We start from the raw sequence: 18,694 nt of genomic DNA on the forward strand, positions 1-18,694 counted from the left end.
CTCACTACAGGAAGGATGTGGAAGCCATAGATAGGGTGCAGAGGAGATTTTCAAGGATGTTGCCTGGATTGGGGAACATGCCTTATGAGAATTGGTTGAGTGAACTCGGCATTTTCTCCTTGGAGCAACGGAGAATGAGAGGTGACCTGATAGAGATGTATAAGATGATGAGAGGGATTGATCATGTGGATAGTCAGAGGCTTTTTCCCAGGGCTGAAATGGTTGCCACAAGAGGACACAGGTTTAAGGTGCTTGGGAATAGGTACAGAGGAGATGTCAAGGGTATGTTTTTTACTCATAGAGTGGTGAGTGCATGGAATGGGCTGCCGGGAACAGTGGTGGCGGCAGATGCGATAGGTTCTTTTAAGAGACGTTTGATAGGTACATGGAGCTTGGTAAAATAGAGGGCTATAGGTAAGCCTAGTAATTTCTAAGGTAGGCACATGTTCGGGACAACTTTGTGGGACAAAGGACTTGTATTGTGCTGTAGGTTTTCTAAGTTTCTCTGAAAGCATGTTGAGCTAAGGAAGGACTACGTTGCTCAGAAGAAGAATGGAAGTAAGAAAAACAGTGGTCTGACTACAACAATTTTAGAAGGCAATATATATGAGAAAGCTTCTGATCACAAGAGTAAGAAATCCTCCACAGGGATTACATCTTTAGGGCTGAATAGGACAATATTTACTGTTCCATGGGTGTCTATATATAGTAGTTTCAATATATAATATACTGTGTATATAGTTGAGATGCATTCTCTGTAGAGTTGGAGTTTGTAGCTAAACAGAGGGGAGTGTTGTCTATTTAATTTTCATTAATACTTAAGTAATCTTGTGTGCATATTATGGATTGATTAAATATTCTTGTTTATTTAAATAATTATGTATGGTTATATGTAGAAATATGCTAATTGCATATGTCAGCACATTGCCACGTGATACGGGCTCACCTCGCTGAAAGTAAGGACGAAGTTACGCCTGTGGTCTTCAGATTCCTATTTCCTTTGAGTTAGTTTACTGTTTTGAACTTATAAAACAATATAGTTGTGGCGACCCCAGTCAAATAGCTAATCTGTCTTATTCGTGTACACCTACACATCACTATCTGAATAGTTATGTCATCGGGTATAGAGAAAGTAGAGCAGTGGGCTAAGCATACATCCTTAATGTGCACTGGGGTTGATTGTCAGTGAGCAGGAGAAGGTATTTCCAGTCTGCACTGGGTCTCCAAGTGAGCAAGTCAAGGATCCAGTTGCAGAAGAAGTACCAAGGCCCAGGTCTTGGAGCTCTTTGATTAGTACTGCAGGCATGATGCTGTTAAATGCTGCTGTAATCAATAAGCAACACCCTGATGTAGGTATTGCTATTGTCCGGGTGATCTAAGGCCAAGTGGAGAACCAGAGAGTTTGCATCCACTGTAGCCCTGTTGTGGTGGTAGGCAACTTGCTATTATCCAGATCCTTGCTTAGATAGGAGTTGATTCTAGCCATGACCCACCTCTCAAACACTTCACTGTAGATGTGAGTGCAACTGGGTGATGTTCGCTGAGGTAGCTCTCACTACTCTTCTTGGGCACTGCTATGATTGTTGCCCTTTCAAAGCTGGTGGGAACCTCCGACTGTAGGAATGAGAGACTGAAGATGTCCTTGAACACTCCCGCCAGTTGGTTGGCACAGATTTTGCGAGCCTCACCAGGTATACCATCAGTGCCCGATGCCTTGTGAGGTTCACCCTCTTGAAAAATATTTTGATCATAGGGTCACCGGATGCTGCAGGGATTTGCACAGATGTAGTTTCATTCTCCCTTTCAAAGCATGAATAAAAGGCATTGTGTTCATCTGGGAGTGAAGCATCACGACAATTCATGATGTTAGGTTTGGCCTGGTTAGGCATATATATGATACAAATTAGAATAAATTACTGAGCACAGTCAGTCTCATAATATCATAAGACATTACTGCTCCTATGTCTTGTGGTCTGATGGTCTTAAATCATTAGAAATTAGAACTAGTTTGAAGGAGCATTGAGTTCTAAAAAATTATCAGTGGCATATAAGGCCGTTAACTCTTGATCTGTTTTTTAATTCTCTCACTTCTTCAGGACATAATTGTGTGTGATCCGTCAATAAATGTTGAAACAGTTTTGAGTTGCACTGTTCTGGCTGAACATTGATGTGAGACTAGAACATTCTTTTACCATTTAAGCATCTGAATGTCCCCCTCCTTTGAGGATAGAACAAGCACAGTGGATAAGACCAGAAGATATAGGAGAAGAAGTAGGCCATTTGGCCCATCAAGTTTGCTCTGCCATTCAATCATGAGCTGATCCAATTCTTCCAGTCATCCTCACTCCCCTGCCTTCTTCCTATACCCTTTGATGCCCTGGCTAATCAAGAGCCTACCTATCTTTGCCTTAAATACACTCAATGACTTCGATGGACTTGGATTTCCAGAAGGTGTTCAATAAGGTGCTGCATAAAAGACTTATCCATGAGAGAAGGATACAGAGAATTGGGGTGGGTATTAGTATGGATAGAGGATTGGTTAGCTAATAGAAAGCAGAGAGTGGGGATACCTGGGTGTTACTCTGGTTGGTGATCAGTGGTGAATGGTGTGCTGCAGGGGTCAGTGCTGGGCCCGCAACTGTTCACGATATACATTAACGATCTGGAAGAGGGGGCTGAGTGTAGTGTATCTAAGTTTGCTGATGATACTAAATTGAGTGGAAAAGCAAATTGTGCAGAAGATACGGAGAGTCTGCAGAGGGATATAGATAGGTTAAGTGAGTGGGCAGAATTCTGGCAGATGGAGTACAATGTTGGTAAATGCGAGATCATCTATTTTGGAAGGAAAATGGAAGGGCAGGTTATTACCTAAATGGTAAAAAATTGCAGCATCCTGCTGTGTGGATGGATTTGGGAGTGCTTGTGCATGAATCAAGGTTGGTTTGCAGGTGCAGCAGGCTATCAAGATGGCAAATGGAATGTTGGCCTTCATTGCTAGGGGGATTGAATTTAAGAGCAGGGAGGTTATGCTGCAACTGTACAGGGTACTGGTGAGGCTGAACCTGGAGTACTGCGTGCAGTTCTGGTCTCCTTTACTTGAGGAAGGATATACTGGCTTTGGAGGCAGTGCAGAGGAGGTTCACCAGGTTGATTCCAGAGACTATGAGGAGAGATTGGGTCACCTGGGACTGTACTTGCTGGAATTCAGAAGGATGAGAGGCGATCTTGTAGAAACATATAAAATTATGAAAGGGGTAGATAAGATAGAGGCAGGAAAGTTGTTTCCACTGGTAGGTGAGACTAGAACTAGGGGACATAGCCTCAGGATTCGGGGGAGTAGATTTTGGGTGGAGATGAGGAGGAACTACCTTTCCCAGCGAGTGGTGATTCTGTGGAATTCTCTGCCCAACGAAGCAGTGGAGGCTATATGTTTTAAGACATAGAGGGGGAATTAAGGATCACGGGGAAGAGGCAGATAGGTGAAGATGAGTCCATGGCTAAATCAGCCATGACCTTATTGAATGGCAGAGCAGGCTGGACAGGCAAGATGGTCTACTGCTCCTATTTCTTATGTTCACATGTTCTGATATTCTCCTGTTGCCAAGTTCAAAGTAAATTTATTATCAAATGTGTCAACATTTACAACTCCAAGAAGCATTTTCATGCGGGCATTCACAGTAAATACAAAGAAATGCCATAGAATCAATGAAAAACCATAAACACCAAGACGAACAAACAACCATTGTGTGGAAGACAACAAACTGCAAATACAGAAAGAAAGAAGTATAAAATAATAATAACAAATAAATAAGCAACTCTGAGCTTTGAACTCTGGGTCTGTATTCCTGGAGTTTGAAGAATGAGGGCATCTCATTGAAACCTATCCAATATTGAAAGGCCTAGATAGAGTGGATGTGGAAAGGATGTTTTTTATAGTGGGGGAGTACTGGACCAGAGGGCACGGCCCAAGAATAGTGTGACGTCCCTTTAGAACGGAAATGATGAAAAATTTATCCAGCCAGAGGGTGTGAACCTGTGGAATTCATTGCCACATGTGGCTGTGGAGGCCAAGTCACTGAGTATATTGAAAGCAGAAGTTGAAAGGTTCGTGATTAGTTAGGATTTCAAAGGTTATGGAGAGAAGGCAGGAAAATGGAGTTGAGTGGGATGATAATCAGCCATGATGGAATGGTGGAACAGAATCAAAGGGATGAATGGTGTAACTCTGCTCCTATGTTTTATGGGTTGCTAGTATCATACGTGGAGAGATTTGGTGTAACTGTAGATCGGCTAAGGCAGGATTTAATACTGGCATTTGAAGAACTAGAGCTTTGCTGGAGTTAATAAGCACAGTTTGATCAGAGGACAAGGCTTGAAGGTGGTTGAAAAAATAATGTGCTGTTGAGTTTCATTTTGACATGATGGGAATCTTCTACATAGAAAGATGGAAGAAACATTGTTGTTTTAAAAAATTACTTTTTCAATAGTTAGTGAAGAATGAATTTCAGGACTTTGGAGAAGATCTTTACCATAGACATGGCCTCAGCATTCTCCCTATTGTGTGTCCAGTGGTGCAGAATGCAATTCATTTTGTAGAATTTCAATATGTTTTTCACAGTGCAATTTTTCTTTTATTTTCCAAGTCTGACAGCTTTCCATTACAATATAAAGGGATTATTTGTGTTTGCCAGGTACAATTTTCCAGTGACAGGTAATGGCCTTGCTAACCAGCTCAATAACCCGGCCGTTAAAGTGGATATTACCAAACCAGACATGGTGATTCGGAGGGAGATAATGGTGTTGCGAATAATGACTAATAAAATAAAAAATGCCTATCACGGAAATGATGCAACATTCCAAGATGCAGGTAAGTAACTTTTCCCTAGATAAATGTCACCTTGATGTATGTTTTTAAAGCAAATGTATTAAATATTTTAGGAAGAGAGAGCCATCAAAAGTGATCTTTTTTGCCCTTCAAGCTAGCATATATTGCACCTCTCTTGTTTGACTGAAGAACTGAGAAGTTTAAACTTTAAACTTACCATTATAGAGAACTACAATACAGAAACAGGCCCTTTGGCCCACCTGTCTGTACCAGACTATTATTCAGCTTAGTTGCATTACCTGGTCCATAGCCTTCCATATCCCCCCCCAATACATGTATTTGTCCAAATTTCTCTTAAATGTTGAAATCAAATCCACATCCCCCATTTCCCCATATGGGTATATGTAGCTTAGAAAAGTAGAGGGCTATGGGTAAGCCTCGGTTGTTCCAAGGTAAGGACATGTTGGGCACAGCTTTGTGGGTCGAAGGGCCTGTATTGTGCTGTAGGTTTTCTGTGTTCTATGTTTCTATTTCCACGGGCTGCTCGCTCTGCACTCTCACCACCCTCTTGAGTGAGGAAGCTTCTCCTAAGGTTCTCCTTAAATATTTCACCTTTCACCCTTAACCCATGATCCTGCTTTATATAATAGGCTAGTTTGCCATCATACTTCATCTTTTCCCTTCTTATAGCTTTTTTAGATGGCTTTTGTTGGATTTTAAAAGCTTCCCAATCATCCAACTTCTCACTCATTTTTGCTACCTTAAATGTCCGTTCCTTGGCTCTGATGCAGTCCTTAACTTTCCTTATCAACCACAGATGCCTACCCCTACCATTTGAGAACAACAACTTCTGTGGAACATATCTAACCTGCACCTTGTGAAATATTCTCAGAATCTTCAGCCATCTCTGCTCTGTGGTTACCCATGCCAGTATCCTCCTCCAATCCACCTTGGCAAGCTCCTGATACATGTGACTTATGCTTCTTCCTCTCAAACTGCAGTATGGATTCTATCATATTATGATCACTGGCTCCTAAGGGTTCCTTTACATTAAGCTCCCTAATAAGATCTGGGTTAGTACACAACACCCAATCTAAGATCACACATCAAAGTTGCTGGTGAACGCAGCAGGCCAGGCAGCATCTGTAGGAAGAGGTGCAGTCGACGAGGGTCTCGGCCTGAAACGTTGACTGCACCTCTTCCTACAGATGCTGCCTGGCCTGCTGCGTTCACCAGCAACTTTGATGTGTGTTGCTTGAATTTCCAGTATCTGCAGAATTCCTGTTGTTTACCCAATCTAAGATGGTGTTCACGGAGTAGGCTCAAGCACAAGCTGCTCTAAAAAGCCATCTTATAGGCATTCAGCAAATTCCCTCTCATGCGATCCAACACCAGCCTGATTTTCCCAATCCCCTTGCATATTGAAAAGACATTTCCAATCTTCCAGTCCTCCAGGACCATGCCAGAATCAAGTGATTCTTGAAAGATCGTGACAAATGCATACCTTATCTCTTCAGCAACCTCCCTCAGGACTCTGGGATGTAGTTCATCTGGTCCAGATGACTTTTCCACCTTAAGACCTTTCAGTTTGCCTGCACTTTTTTTCTTTGTAATAGCAATGGCATTCACTCCTGCTCCCCTGACACTCACAGACCTGTGGCACACTGCTAATGTCTACCATAGTGAAGACAGGTGTAAAGTACCAATTAAGTTAATCTGCCATTTCTTTGTCCCCCATTACTACTTCTCCAGCATCATTTTCTCGTGGTTCAATATCACCTCTCACCTCCCTTTTACTCCCTCGCTTGCGATCTGACACCAACCTGATTTTCCCAATTCCCTTGCATGTTGAAGTCCCCCATTACAATTGTGTCATTACTTTACATTCATTTTATATCTGCCATCTACTTGTAAAGCTGCTGGCTCATCCTTAGCTCTATCATACTTGTTCCCACCCCTCTGCCATTTTTGCTTAAATCACTCCCAATAGCTCTAGCAAACCTGCTGGCAAGAAAATTGGTTCCCCTTGGATTCAAGTGCAACCTATCCCTTTTATATAGGTCCCACCTGCCCCAGAAGAGGTCCCAATTATCCAGAAATCTGAATCCCTGCGCCCTGCTCCAATTCTTCAGCCACCCATTTACTTGCCACCTCATTCTTTCCTATCCTCACTGTCGCATGGCACAGGCAGCAATCCTGAGATTACCACCCTTGAGGTCTTGCTCTTCATCTTCCTTCCTAAATCCCTGTTTTTTTTTCCTCAGGATCTCCTCCCTTTTTATACCTATGTTGTTGGTACCAATATGTACCACGACCTCTGGCTGCTCGCCCTCCCTTTTCAGGGTGTTGTGGATGCGTTCAGAAATATCGTGGACCCTGGCACCTGGGAGGCAAACTACCACCCGTGTTTCCTTTTTGCATCCACAAAATCGCCTAATTCTCCCCTGACTGTAGAGTCCCTATTACTACTGCATCCTATTAATTTCCCTACCTTTCTGAGCAACAGGGCCAGATTCAGTGCCAGGGTTGCAGCTGCTGTTGCTTCCCCCCAGGTAAGTTGTCCTCTGCAACAGTACTCAAAATGGAGTACTTATTGTTGAGGGGGATGGCCACAGGGTGCTCTCCACTATCTGACATTCTCCCCTCTCCTGACAGTCACCCATTTCTATCTCCTGTATCCTTGAGGTGACTGCCTCGCTGTAGCTCCTGTCTGTCACTGTTTTACTTTTCCCTAACAAGCCGAAGATCATCAAGCTGCAGGTCCAGTTCCCTAACTCGGTCACTAAGGAGCTGCATGTCGCTGCACCTGGTGCAGATGTGGCCATCGGGGAGGCTGGAATTCTCCTGGAATTCCCACATCTGACACCCTGAACAGAACACTGGCTATTCTCTCAAGATTTAAATAAGAAATAAGGAATGAACTTACCTACTTACCTTGCCTCCGCCTGTTCTCACCGAAGCCCTGTTGAGCCAAAGCCTTACTACACTGCCTCAGACTTCTCCGACAATGACCGTGACTGGTCCGCTAGGCGGTACCTCTCTTGAGAATGGGTTTTTAAAGCTATTCACCAGACCTGCGCAGTACTCCAAACAACCTCCTCAGCCTTTTGAGCCCTTTGAGCCATGCTGCCCAGCAATCCCCCAATTTAATCCTAGCCCAATGATGGGACAATTTACAATGACCAATTAACTTACCAACTAGAACGTCTTTAGATTGTAGGAGGAAACCGGCGCACCCAGAGGAAACCCATGCGACCATGGGGTGAAAGTAGAAACTCATTAGGTGGCAAGCACCTCCTCCTCTGTAATCTGTATAATAGTCCATGCCCTCAGTACTGTTTTGCCTCACTTCTATAGAGTCTGTCCATCTCCTGAGTAAACGTAGATACAAAAAATCCATTTAGTATCTCCCACATCTCTTTTGGTGCCATGCATAAGTAACTGCTGATCTTCAAGAGGACCAAGTTTGTCCTTCGCTATCCTTTTGCTTTTAATATATCTGCAGAAGCCCTTGGGACTCTCCTTCATCGTGTCTGCAGAGTAGCCTCGTGCCTTATTTTAGTCCTTCTGATATCCCTCTTTAGTTTACTCTTCTATTTCTTATACTCCTCAAAAACCTCATTTGTTCCTTCAGAATCAGGTTTAATATCACCGTCATATGTTGTGAAATTAGTTTTTGCGGCAAAAGTACATTGCAATACATAATAGTGAAAAAAACTGAATTACAGTAAATATATATCTATTTTAAGTAAGTAGTGCAAAAAATGCAGTGAGGTGGTGTTCATGGGTTCAATGTCCATTCATAAATCTGATGGCAGAGGGGAAGAAGCTGTTCCCGGATCATTGAGCGTGTACCTCCTTCCTGATGGTGGCAATGAGAAGAGGGTATGTCCTGGGTAATGGGGGTCTTAATGATGGATGTAACCTTTTTTAGGCATTGCTCCTCGAAGATGTCCTGGATATGCTGGGGAGACCAGTGCCAATGATGGAGCTGACTTGAGTCCACAACTTTCTGCACCTTTTTTCAATTTGGTGCAGTAATTCTCCCCCTCCCCCATAACAGTGTGATGCAACCAGTTAGAATGATCTCCACGGTACATCTGTAGAAATTTGCGAATGTCTTTGGTGACATATCCTCAAACTCCTAATGAAATATCAAGTCAAGTCAAGTCGCTTTTATTGTCATGTCGACCATAAACTGCTGGTACAGTACACAGTAAAAACGAAACCCTGTTCCTCCGGGACTATGGTGCATGTCGTGCCTTCTTTGGAACTGCATCGATATGTTGGGCCCAAAGTAGATCCTCAAAAGATGCTGATTCCCAGGGTCTTGAAATAAGAACACAAGAACATAAGAAATAGGAGCAGGAGTAGGCCATCTGGCACATCGAGCCCATCTCGCCATTCAATTAGATCATGGCTGATCTGTCCGTAAACACAGCTCCATCTACCTGCCTTTTCCCCATACCCTTATTTCCCCTACTGTATTAAAATCTATCCAGCTGTATCTTAAATATATTCTTTCCAATTGCTTATTCTTTCCACTTCTGATCTCTCTATGAGGACTGGTGTGTGTTCCCTCATCTTATCCTTTCTGAAGTCTACAATCAGTTCTTTGGTCTTACTGACTTTGAGTGCAAGGTTGATCCTGCCTATGCTTGCTATGCACCTCCTTTTTCTTAACCACGGCCTCATTATCTCTTGTAAGCCAAGGTTCCCTAAACCTGTTATCCTTTCCTTTTATTCTGACAGGAGCACACAAACTTTGTACTCTCAAAATTTCACATTTGAAGACCTTTGCCAGAAAACAACCTCCTCGAATCCACACTTGCCAAATTTTTTCTGATACCAATGGCCTTTATCCAATTTAGAATCTCAAGACCACACCTATCATTCTCCATATAATTATTTTGAAATTAATAGAATTATGATCATAAGATCCAAAGTGATCCCATACATACACTGTCACCTGCCCTGTCTTGTTCCCTAATAGGAGATCCAGTATTTCACTGTCTCTAGCTGCAGCCTCTTTCTTGGCTGAAGAAACTTTCCTGAACACGTTAAGTAAATACTACCCCACCCAGCTCTGTGGAAAGTTAAATCACCTACTATCACAACCTTATGTTTCTTACAAATTTGTCCCTCTGAATCACACGACAATTGGGTTATCTATAATATAATCAAATCATCCTAGTAATCCCTTTCTTATTCTTCAGTTCCACCCATACAGCCTCAGGAGATGTGCTCTGCCGTGTGACATTTTCCCTGACCCTCTCCCTTTAATCCCTCCTCCTCCAGCATGTCTAAAACAACAGAACCCTGGAACACTGAGCTGCCAGTCCTGCTCCTCCTGCAACCAAGCTTCACTATTAGCTACAATGTCATAATTCCACATGCTGATCCATGCTTTAAGCTCATCCGCCTTTCCTCCAATACACCTTGCATTGAAACATACACAACTCAGAACACCAGTCCCACCACACTCAACCTTTTGATTCCTGACTTTGTATATAACATCTGTCTCTCCACTATTTGCTCTGGTGCTCTGGTTCCCATCTGCCTGCAAATCCAATGTGCAGCACCAGCAAACCTTCCGAGAAGGGTATTAGACGCCTCTCTTTTTCAGGTGCATTAGAGATTTCACCTTCTCTGGAGGAGAGCCAGTGATACAAAAGAATGAAGCCCTCCCTGAAGTTACTTTGCAGGATCTTGCCCCCCCATCTTGCCCATGTCACTGGTATTCACCCTCTGGATGATCACTCTCCCACTTAAGAATGCTGTAGACTCAATCCAAGATGTCCCTGACCCTGAGACCTGGGAGGCAACATACTGTCAGGGAATTTTGTTCTTGTCCACGAACCTCTTTTCTGTTTCCTGAACCAATGAATCCTCTTATCAGTACAGCTTGCCTCTTCTTCCTGACTATTACCCAGTTACCTCTGTCCTGCACCTTAGGTGTAACTACCTCCCTAAATCAACTCGAACCAAGAGATCTATGACTCTGGCACCCTGGCATCAGTCTTGTTGACAGAATCTCCTTTTGTTCCCCTATTACTACCTTTCTCCGGTGTGGGCACGTGGCCAAGTGGTTAAGGCATTGGACTAGCGACCTGAAGGTCATGAGTTCGAGCCCCAGCCGAGGCAACGTGTTGTGTCCTTGAGCAAGGCACTTAATCACACATTGCTCTGCGATGACACCGGTGCCAAGCTGTATGGGTCTTAATGCCCTTCCCTTGGACAACATTGGTGTCACGGAGAGGGGAGACTTGCAGCATGGGCAACTGCTGGTCTTCCATACAACCTTGCCCAGGCGTGCGCCCTGGAGAGTGAAGACTTTCCAGGCGCAGATCATGGTCTCGCAAGACTAACGGATGCCTTTATCTTACCTTTCTCCTCTTCTTCCCCACCCCCTACCAGCCACAGAGCCAGACCAGTGCCAGAGACCCGGTCACTGAAGCTTTCCCTTGGTAGGTATGGTTTTGGATACTGCCACCAACAGTATCCAAAACCATATACCTGTTATTGAGGGAACAGCTACAAGGGTACTCTGCGCCACCTGCCTATTCCCTTTCCCTCATTCAAACAGTCAGCCAGGTACCTGTCTCCTACAATGTGGATGATCTGGAGTTCATCTAGCTACAGTCCCGAATGTGGTCTGTAAGGAGCTACAGCCAGATGCACTTGTCACGGGTGTAGTCATCAGGGTCACTGGAGGTCTCACTGACTTCTTGCATCCTGCAAGAGGACTGTCCATTGTCCTGAGAACCATTCCCACTGCTCTAACTGTATAATAAAAAGAATCTCACCTTCGTCACTGCTCACTTACTCTGCCTCCTGAGAGTTCTACTTCTTGTAAAGTTTAATAGCAGTTGGCTAAGGTGCGATACTGCCACCTACTGAATTGGAGTGTGAAGCAAAGAGACAGGAAGTACACCCACTAAATTCCCCTCCAAAAAATACTCAATATCAAAAAGTGTACTGCTTTTCAGAAATTCAAACACACACTTACAAACAGTACAATAGCGGTGATATGCTAACAAATTTTCGTCAGCCCCATAGATCTTAATCTTGTAATTCGATGTTTCCTTTGTACCTGATAGAAAATGCATTCTAATTATAAATGTTGCACTGTTTCTTGACAAGTGCACTCCCTACAAATCCCACTATCATACATATTACTTCTGAACAGGGAGTTATTCAACCCTGTACATTCAATATGTAAATGTGTTCTTCTCTCTTTTTATACCCATCTCGCAGTTGAATTCCCACCATCCTCTGAATTTTATATTAATTCCAGTCCATTCTTTTCCTTATCTCAACTTTGTTGCCACAGTGATCGAATAAATGTTTTAATTATGGCTACCATCTCCCCCTCATGCAAAGGTTACACTGCATTTACATCCTTAATTGTAAGTGTTTACTTGGCTAGACTGTCTGTCACCTCGTTTCCTTCAACCCCAACATGGGCAGAAACCCATTTGAAAGGTACACACAGGCATAGACACTACAGCCTCAACACATCTTATCCAATCTCAAGAAGAATGTCTAGCCTGCAATTTGAAATGCCTATTTTAATAGATATCAAGACCAAGAATGAACCAGAGCACAGAAATACATAATCAGGACGTACTTCTTTGACCCATTGTAGGGCTAAAATTATAGCAACCATCTCAGACTGAATATTGATATCTGTCTGATAGTCTTTTGTTAATGGTCACCTGAAACTTTGGAACATAACCAGAAACTCCTGTACGACCTGTCACTGGATCTTTTGAACCATCTGTGTAGATATGCAAGAATCCTTGCATATCTGCCTATCAGCTGCAGACAAAGGGAAAACCGTGGAGGAGTGAGAGAAAGGGGACCATACTGCACACTAAACAACCTAAGATTTTGTGCCCTTCCACCCAAAACTGAAGACGTAATGAATGCAGTGCTCCCAACATTCTACTAATGTTGCCAATACTGGATGACCAACTTTATGTCCTCTTATGTTAACTTAATAAACCATTGCTAACTAATCTGTGTAGATTTAAAGGTACTTCACCCATTTCTAACAGTAATGCTGAAACTAGGGATGATTTAATAGCACCATAACATAATCTCAATGCTTGAGCTTGAACTTTATCTAGGGGCTTTAAGACCACTAGTGAAGCTGACCCATAAGCAACACATTCATAATCAAAGATAGATCTGATTAAAGCAATTTACATTTCTCCTCTCCTAAATGATTCCTTCCTCTCCAGCCCTTTATTTTTTCTACCCTCCTGGCTTCACCTATCACCTTCTAGCTATAATACTTGTCCTCCCTCCATCTTTTAATTCTGACATCTTCTCCCTTCCTTTCCCGTCCTGAAGAAGGGTCCCAGCACAAAACGTCGACTCTTTATTCATTTCCAAAGATGCTGCCTGACCTACTGCATTCCTCCAGTATTTTGTGTATGTTGCAATTTAGGTTTGTTTAAGTGACCTCCCAGTTGCACACCCAACTAAGCACTTGAACACATTAAGGGCTTTTTAACACTTCTCTAGAATTTTATTCATATGCACCTTCCATGTTAGCCTTGTGTCCATCCACATACCTAGAAACTTTACCACTGACCCTTGTTTAAGAGATTTACCATATAACTTCAGATCAATTGTGGGTATAATCTCCCTTTTATAAAAACAAATAACTTGATCCTTGGCAACAGAAAATTTAAACTCCTACTGATGCCCCCATTCTTCTACTTCATTAATAGCTGCCTGCATTTTCCTAACTATGTGATTTATATTTTTGCCTCTCTTCCACACTGCACCATCATCAGCATATAACAATTTGGAAATGTCTCAGCCAACATTGAATAAAATATCATTAATCATAATATTAGAAAGGAATGGTGTACACACTCCCCTTCGGAATCCCATTCTCTATCTCATACTCCTTGGAGAATGTTGTTCCCACACTAACTTGTCTGTTTGTATCACATAAAAAATGTTTAATCCATTTGAGCATTCTGCCACCTACTCCCATCTCTTCCAGTATAAACAGCAAACTTGGGTCCATAACATATCATAAACTTTCTTTAGATCAAAGAAAACTGCTGCCACTGATTCTTTATTAACTTGGACTTGAAAATGTTAGATTCCAAACATAGCACATAGTCCATTTTCATTCTCCCGCTACGAAATCCAGATTGGTATACAGCTATTTTCCACAAAATAAGAAAGCCTTGCTATAAATCATTCATTTCATTATCTTACATACAAGTGAAGTTAACACAATAGGTCTATAACTGGAAGAATCTGATTGATTCTTAACAGGATTCAGTGTAGGGATAACAACTGCTGATTTCCAGGAAGAAGGAAGTCACCTTTCAATTGTGGATACTATAGAGAGAGTGCAGAGGAGATTTACAAGGATGTTGCCTGGACTGGAGAACATGCCTTATGAGAATAGGTTGAGTGAACTTGGCCTTTTCACCTTGGAATTACGGCGAATGAGAGATGACCTCATAGAGGTGTATAAGATTATGAGGGGCATTGATCGTATGGATAGTCAAAGGCTTTTTCCCAGGGCTGAAAATGCTTACACAAGGGGGCATAGATTGGGAATAGGGGTAGAGAGGATGTCAGGGGTAAGTTTTTCATGCGGGGAGTGGTGGGTGCGTGGAATGCACTGCCGGTGGCAGTGGTGGAAGTGGATACAATAGGGTCTTTTAAGAGCGTATTAGATAGATACATGGAGCTTAGAAAAATATAGGGCTGTGCGCTAGGGAAATCCTAGGCAGTTTCTAGAGTAGGTTACATGGTTGGCATAACATTGTGGGCTGAAGGGCCTGTAATATGCTGTAGATTTCTATGTTGTATGTTCTAACCCATATTGTAGGAAAAAATTTCAAAACCACGCTGTTTCGAATCCAATAGCCATTTAAGCACATTATAGTAAATACTATCTTTCCCAGTGATATCTGACCAGCACCATTAATAGCCATTTTAAATTCAAGGTAAACTTGACATGCAAGCAGGAACTGGAAGATTATTTTTATCTCAGCGGTTTAAGGATTGCTTGCCAAAATGGTGTTTTCTACAAGACCTCTCTTTACTTAAATTAGCTGAACTATGTACACTAACAAATGTTTTTGCTAATAACTCTGCTTTCTCAGAGTCTGCATTGCAACTTTCTCCCCACCATACAAAAACAGTAATGCATCAGGTTCTGTAACTCACCCCACCCTCCATCATTGTTTTCTTCCGCTGCTTGGATCTTTTTCCCAATCCTATCACATTATGTTCTCCAGTAACAAATGAGAAAATTGGCAGATTCTGGAAATCCAAGAGACAGAGAGAGAGAGAGAGAGAGACACACACACACACACACACACTCACACACACACACACACACAAACAAACACACACACACACACACACACACACACACACACACACACACACACACACACACACACACCCTAACCCCTATCTACCTAGAGGAACTCAGTGGGCCAGAAACATCGACTGTACTTTTTTCCCTTGGATGCTGCCTGACCTGCTGAGTTCCTCCAGCATTTAGCATGTTCTCCAAAACATTGTCTTTGCCTTTCTCACTATGTTCCGTACTATAGCTTGAGCTCTTTTATATTGTATGAGAGATCAAAAGGAGTAACACTGCTTAACTTTCTTAAAAGGTTCATTCTGCTCCTTCACAGTTCTTTTACAATCATCCATCGATAAGACCTAGGAGCAGAATTAGGCCATTTGGCCCATCAGATCTGCTCCGCCATTCAGTCATGGCTGATTCTTTTTTCCACTCCTCAGCTCCTCTCCCCAGCCTACTCCCCAAAACCTTTCATGCCATGTCCAATCAAGAACCTATCAAACTCTGCCTTAAATATACTCAATGTCCCGGCCTCCACAGCTGCCTGTGGTAATAACTTCCACATACTCACCACCTTCTGGCTAAAGAAATATCCCTGCTCTGTTTTAAATGGATGTCCCTCTATCCTGAGGCTGTGCCTTCTTGCCCTGGACTCCCCCAGCAAGGGAAACATCCTTTCCACATCTGCTCTGTCTAGGCCTTTCAACATGCGAAAGGTTTCAATGAGCTTCCCTCCCCCATCATTCTTTCTAAATTCCAGCGAGTACAGACCTAGAGCTGTCAAACGTTCCTCGTATGATAACCTTTTCATTCCTGGAATCATCCTTGTGAACCTCCTCTGAACCCTCTCCAATGCCAGCACATCTTTGATGAGGAGCCCAAAACTGTTCACGATACTCAAGGTGAGGCATCATATCCCTGCTCTTGTATTCTAGACCTCTTGAAATGAATGCTAACTTTGCATTTGCCTTCCTCACCACCGACTCAACTTGCAAGTTAACCTTTAGAGTGTTCTGCACAAGGACTCCCAAGTCCCTTTGCATCTCAGGTTTTTGGATTTTTTTCCACGTTTAGAAAATAGTCTGCACATTTATCTCTACTACCAAAGTGCATGAACATGCATTTCCAACACTGAATTTGAATTGACTTTATTTCTTACATCCTTCATATACACGATGAGTAAAAATCTTTACATTATGTTTCCATCTAAATGTGCAATGTGTAATCATAGTAATTTATAATAAATAGAACAGTCAATGTAACAGAGTACACTCAAATCAGCGTGAGTTAATTAGTCTGATGGCCTGGTGGAAGAAGCTGTCCTGGAGCCTGTTGGTCCTGGCTCTTATATTGCTGTACTGTTTCCTGGATGGTAGTAGCTGGAATAGATTGTGCTTGGGGTGACTCGAGTCCCCAATGATCCTACGGGCCCTTTTTACACACCTGTCCTTGTAAATGTCCTGAATCATGGGAAGTTCACAACTACAGATGCACTGGGCTGTCCACACCACTCTATGCAGAATCCTGCGATTAAGGGAGGTACAGTTCCTATACCAGGCAATGATGCAGCCAGTCGGGATGCTCTCAGTTGTTGCCCTGTAGAAAGTTTTTAGGATTTGGGGCCCATACCAAACTTCCTCAGCCGTCTGAGGTGAAAGAGGCGCTGTTGTGATGTGGATGCCAGGGAACTTAAAGCTGTTTACTCTCTCAACCTTGGATCTATTGACATCAATAGGGTTTAGACCATCTCCATTCCTCCTGTAATCCACAACCAGCTCCTTTGTTTTTACAATACTGAGGGAGAGGTTGTTTTCTTGACAGCACTGTGTCAGAGAGATGACCTCTTCCCTGTAAGCCACCTTGTTATTGTTTGAGATAAGGCCAATCAATATAGTGTCATTGGCAAATTTAATTAGCAGATTAGAGCTGTGGGTGGCAACACAGTCATGGGTATACAGGGAGTAAAGGAGGAGACTTAGTACACAGCCCCGAGGGGCTCCTGTATTGAGAGTCAGAGGGGAGGAGATGAGGGAGCCCACTCTTACCACCTGCTGGTGATCTGACAGGAAGCCCAGGATCCAGCTGCATAAGGCAGGGTCAAGGACTAAGTCTCTGAGCTTCTTTTCAAGGCTGGATGGAACTATGGTGTTGAATGCTGAACTGTAGTTCAAGAACAGCATTCTCACATAAGCATCCTTCTTCTCCAGATGCGTAAGGACAGTATGTAGACCAGTGGCTATTGCGTCATCTGTCGATCGGTTGTGTTGGTAGGTGAATTGTAAGGGGCATTTCACTTGCTACTTTCTTGCCCCTCCCAATCTGTCAAGTCCTTCTGCAGCCTACCTGTTTCCTCAACACTACCTGTCCCTCCACCAATCTTCGTATTAACTGCAAACATGGCAACAAAGCCATCTATTCCATCAGCTAAATCACTGATTTACAGCAGAAAAAGACGCGGTCCCAACACCAACCCTGCAGAACACCACTAGTCACTGGCAGCCAACCAGAAAAGGATCCATTTATTCCCACTCGCTGCCTCCTACCAATCAGCCAGTGCTCTTAACATGCCAGGAACTTTCATGTAATGCCATAGGCTGTTAACTTGGTAAGCAGCCTCATGCGTGGCACCTGATCAAAGGCCTTCTGGGAGTCCAAATATACAACATCTATTGCATCCCCTTTATCTATCCTACTTGTAATCTCTTCAAAGAATTCCAACAGATTCGCCAGGCAGGAATTTTCCTTGAGGAAACCATGCTGACATTGTCCTATCTTGTCCTGTGTCACCAAGTACTCCCTAACATCATTCTTAACAATTGACTCCAGTATTTTCCCAACCACTGAGGTCAGGTGAACTGGTTTATAATATCCTTTCTGCTACCTTCCTTCTTTCTTAAAGAGTGGAGTGACATTTGCAATTTTCCAGTCCTTTGGCACTATGCCAGAGTCCAAAGATTTTTGAAAAATCATTACTAATACCTCCACAATCTCTATCACTGTCGCTTTAAGAATCCTAGGGTGCAGTTCAGCTGGTCTGGGTGACTTGTGTACCCTTAGGTCCGTCTCCTCGAGAGAGAGGTGTAACGAGAGCTGTACAACTCATCTCCTTCTATCCGAGGCCACGAACTTATCAATCACCCCTGCTGTGGACCACCTGGAGGTCTAAGACGCTGTCGTTACATGCATGTGCAGTTCAGCTCTTTGAGTGCAAATGCAGAAAGTTTGAAGTTAATAACTCATCTCCTTCTACCTTACCAAGAACTTATCAGTCACCCCTGCTGTGGACCACTTCTACAAAGAAGGGATCTGTATACTCCACGACCGCTGGATTAAGTGTGTACATGTAGGAGGGGACTATGTTGAAAAATAAATGTGCTAGGTTTTCTAAAGTTGACTCCTTCTACCTTAGGCCATGAATTTATCAATCACCCCTCGTAACAGCACTCACTTTTTCCTCAGTATTTTCTCTCTTCCTGACCCTCTTCGATAGTTTCCACTAATGCTCCTGATTG

General features: G+C 43.0%; 1 protein-coding gene across 2 annotated transcripts in view; it reads left to right on the plus strand.

Annotated features, from left to right (window-relative positions):
* The window catches only part of LOC134353191 (glypican-4-like), a 201,182-nt gene that overhangs the window by 166,058 nt on the left and 16,430 nt on the right, over positions 1-18,694 (plus strand). For both annotated transcript variants that reach the window (XM_063061210.1, XM_063061211.1), the window contains exon 8: positions 4,692-4,867. In XM_063061210.1, the coding sequence (XP_062917280.1) occupies positions 4,692-4,867 (176 nt within the window). The remainder of the gene's footprint in view (positions 1-4,691; positions 4,868-18,694) is intronic.

The sequence above is a fragment of the Mobula hypostoma genome, chromosome 10 (assembly GCF_963921235.1).
Source record: "Mobula hypostoma chromosome 10, sMobHyp1.1, whole genome shotgun sequence".
Taxonomy (NCBI): Eukaryota; Metazoa; Chordata; class Chondrichthyes; order Myliobatiformes; family Myliobatidae; genus Mobula; species Mobula hypostoma.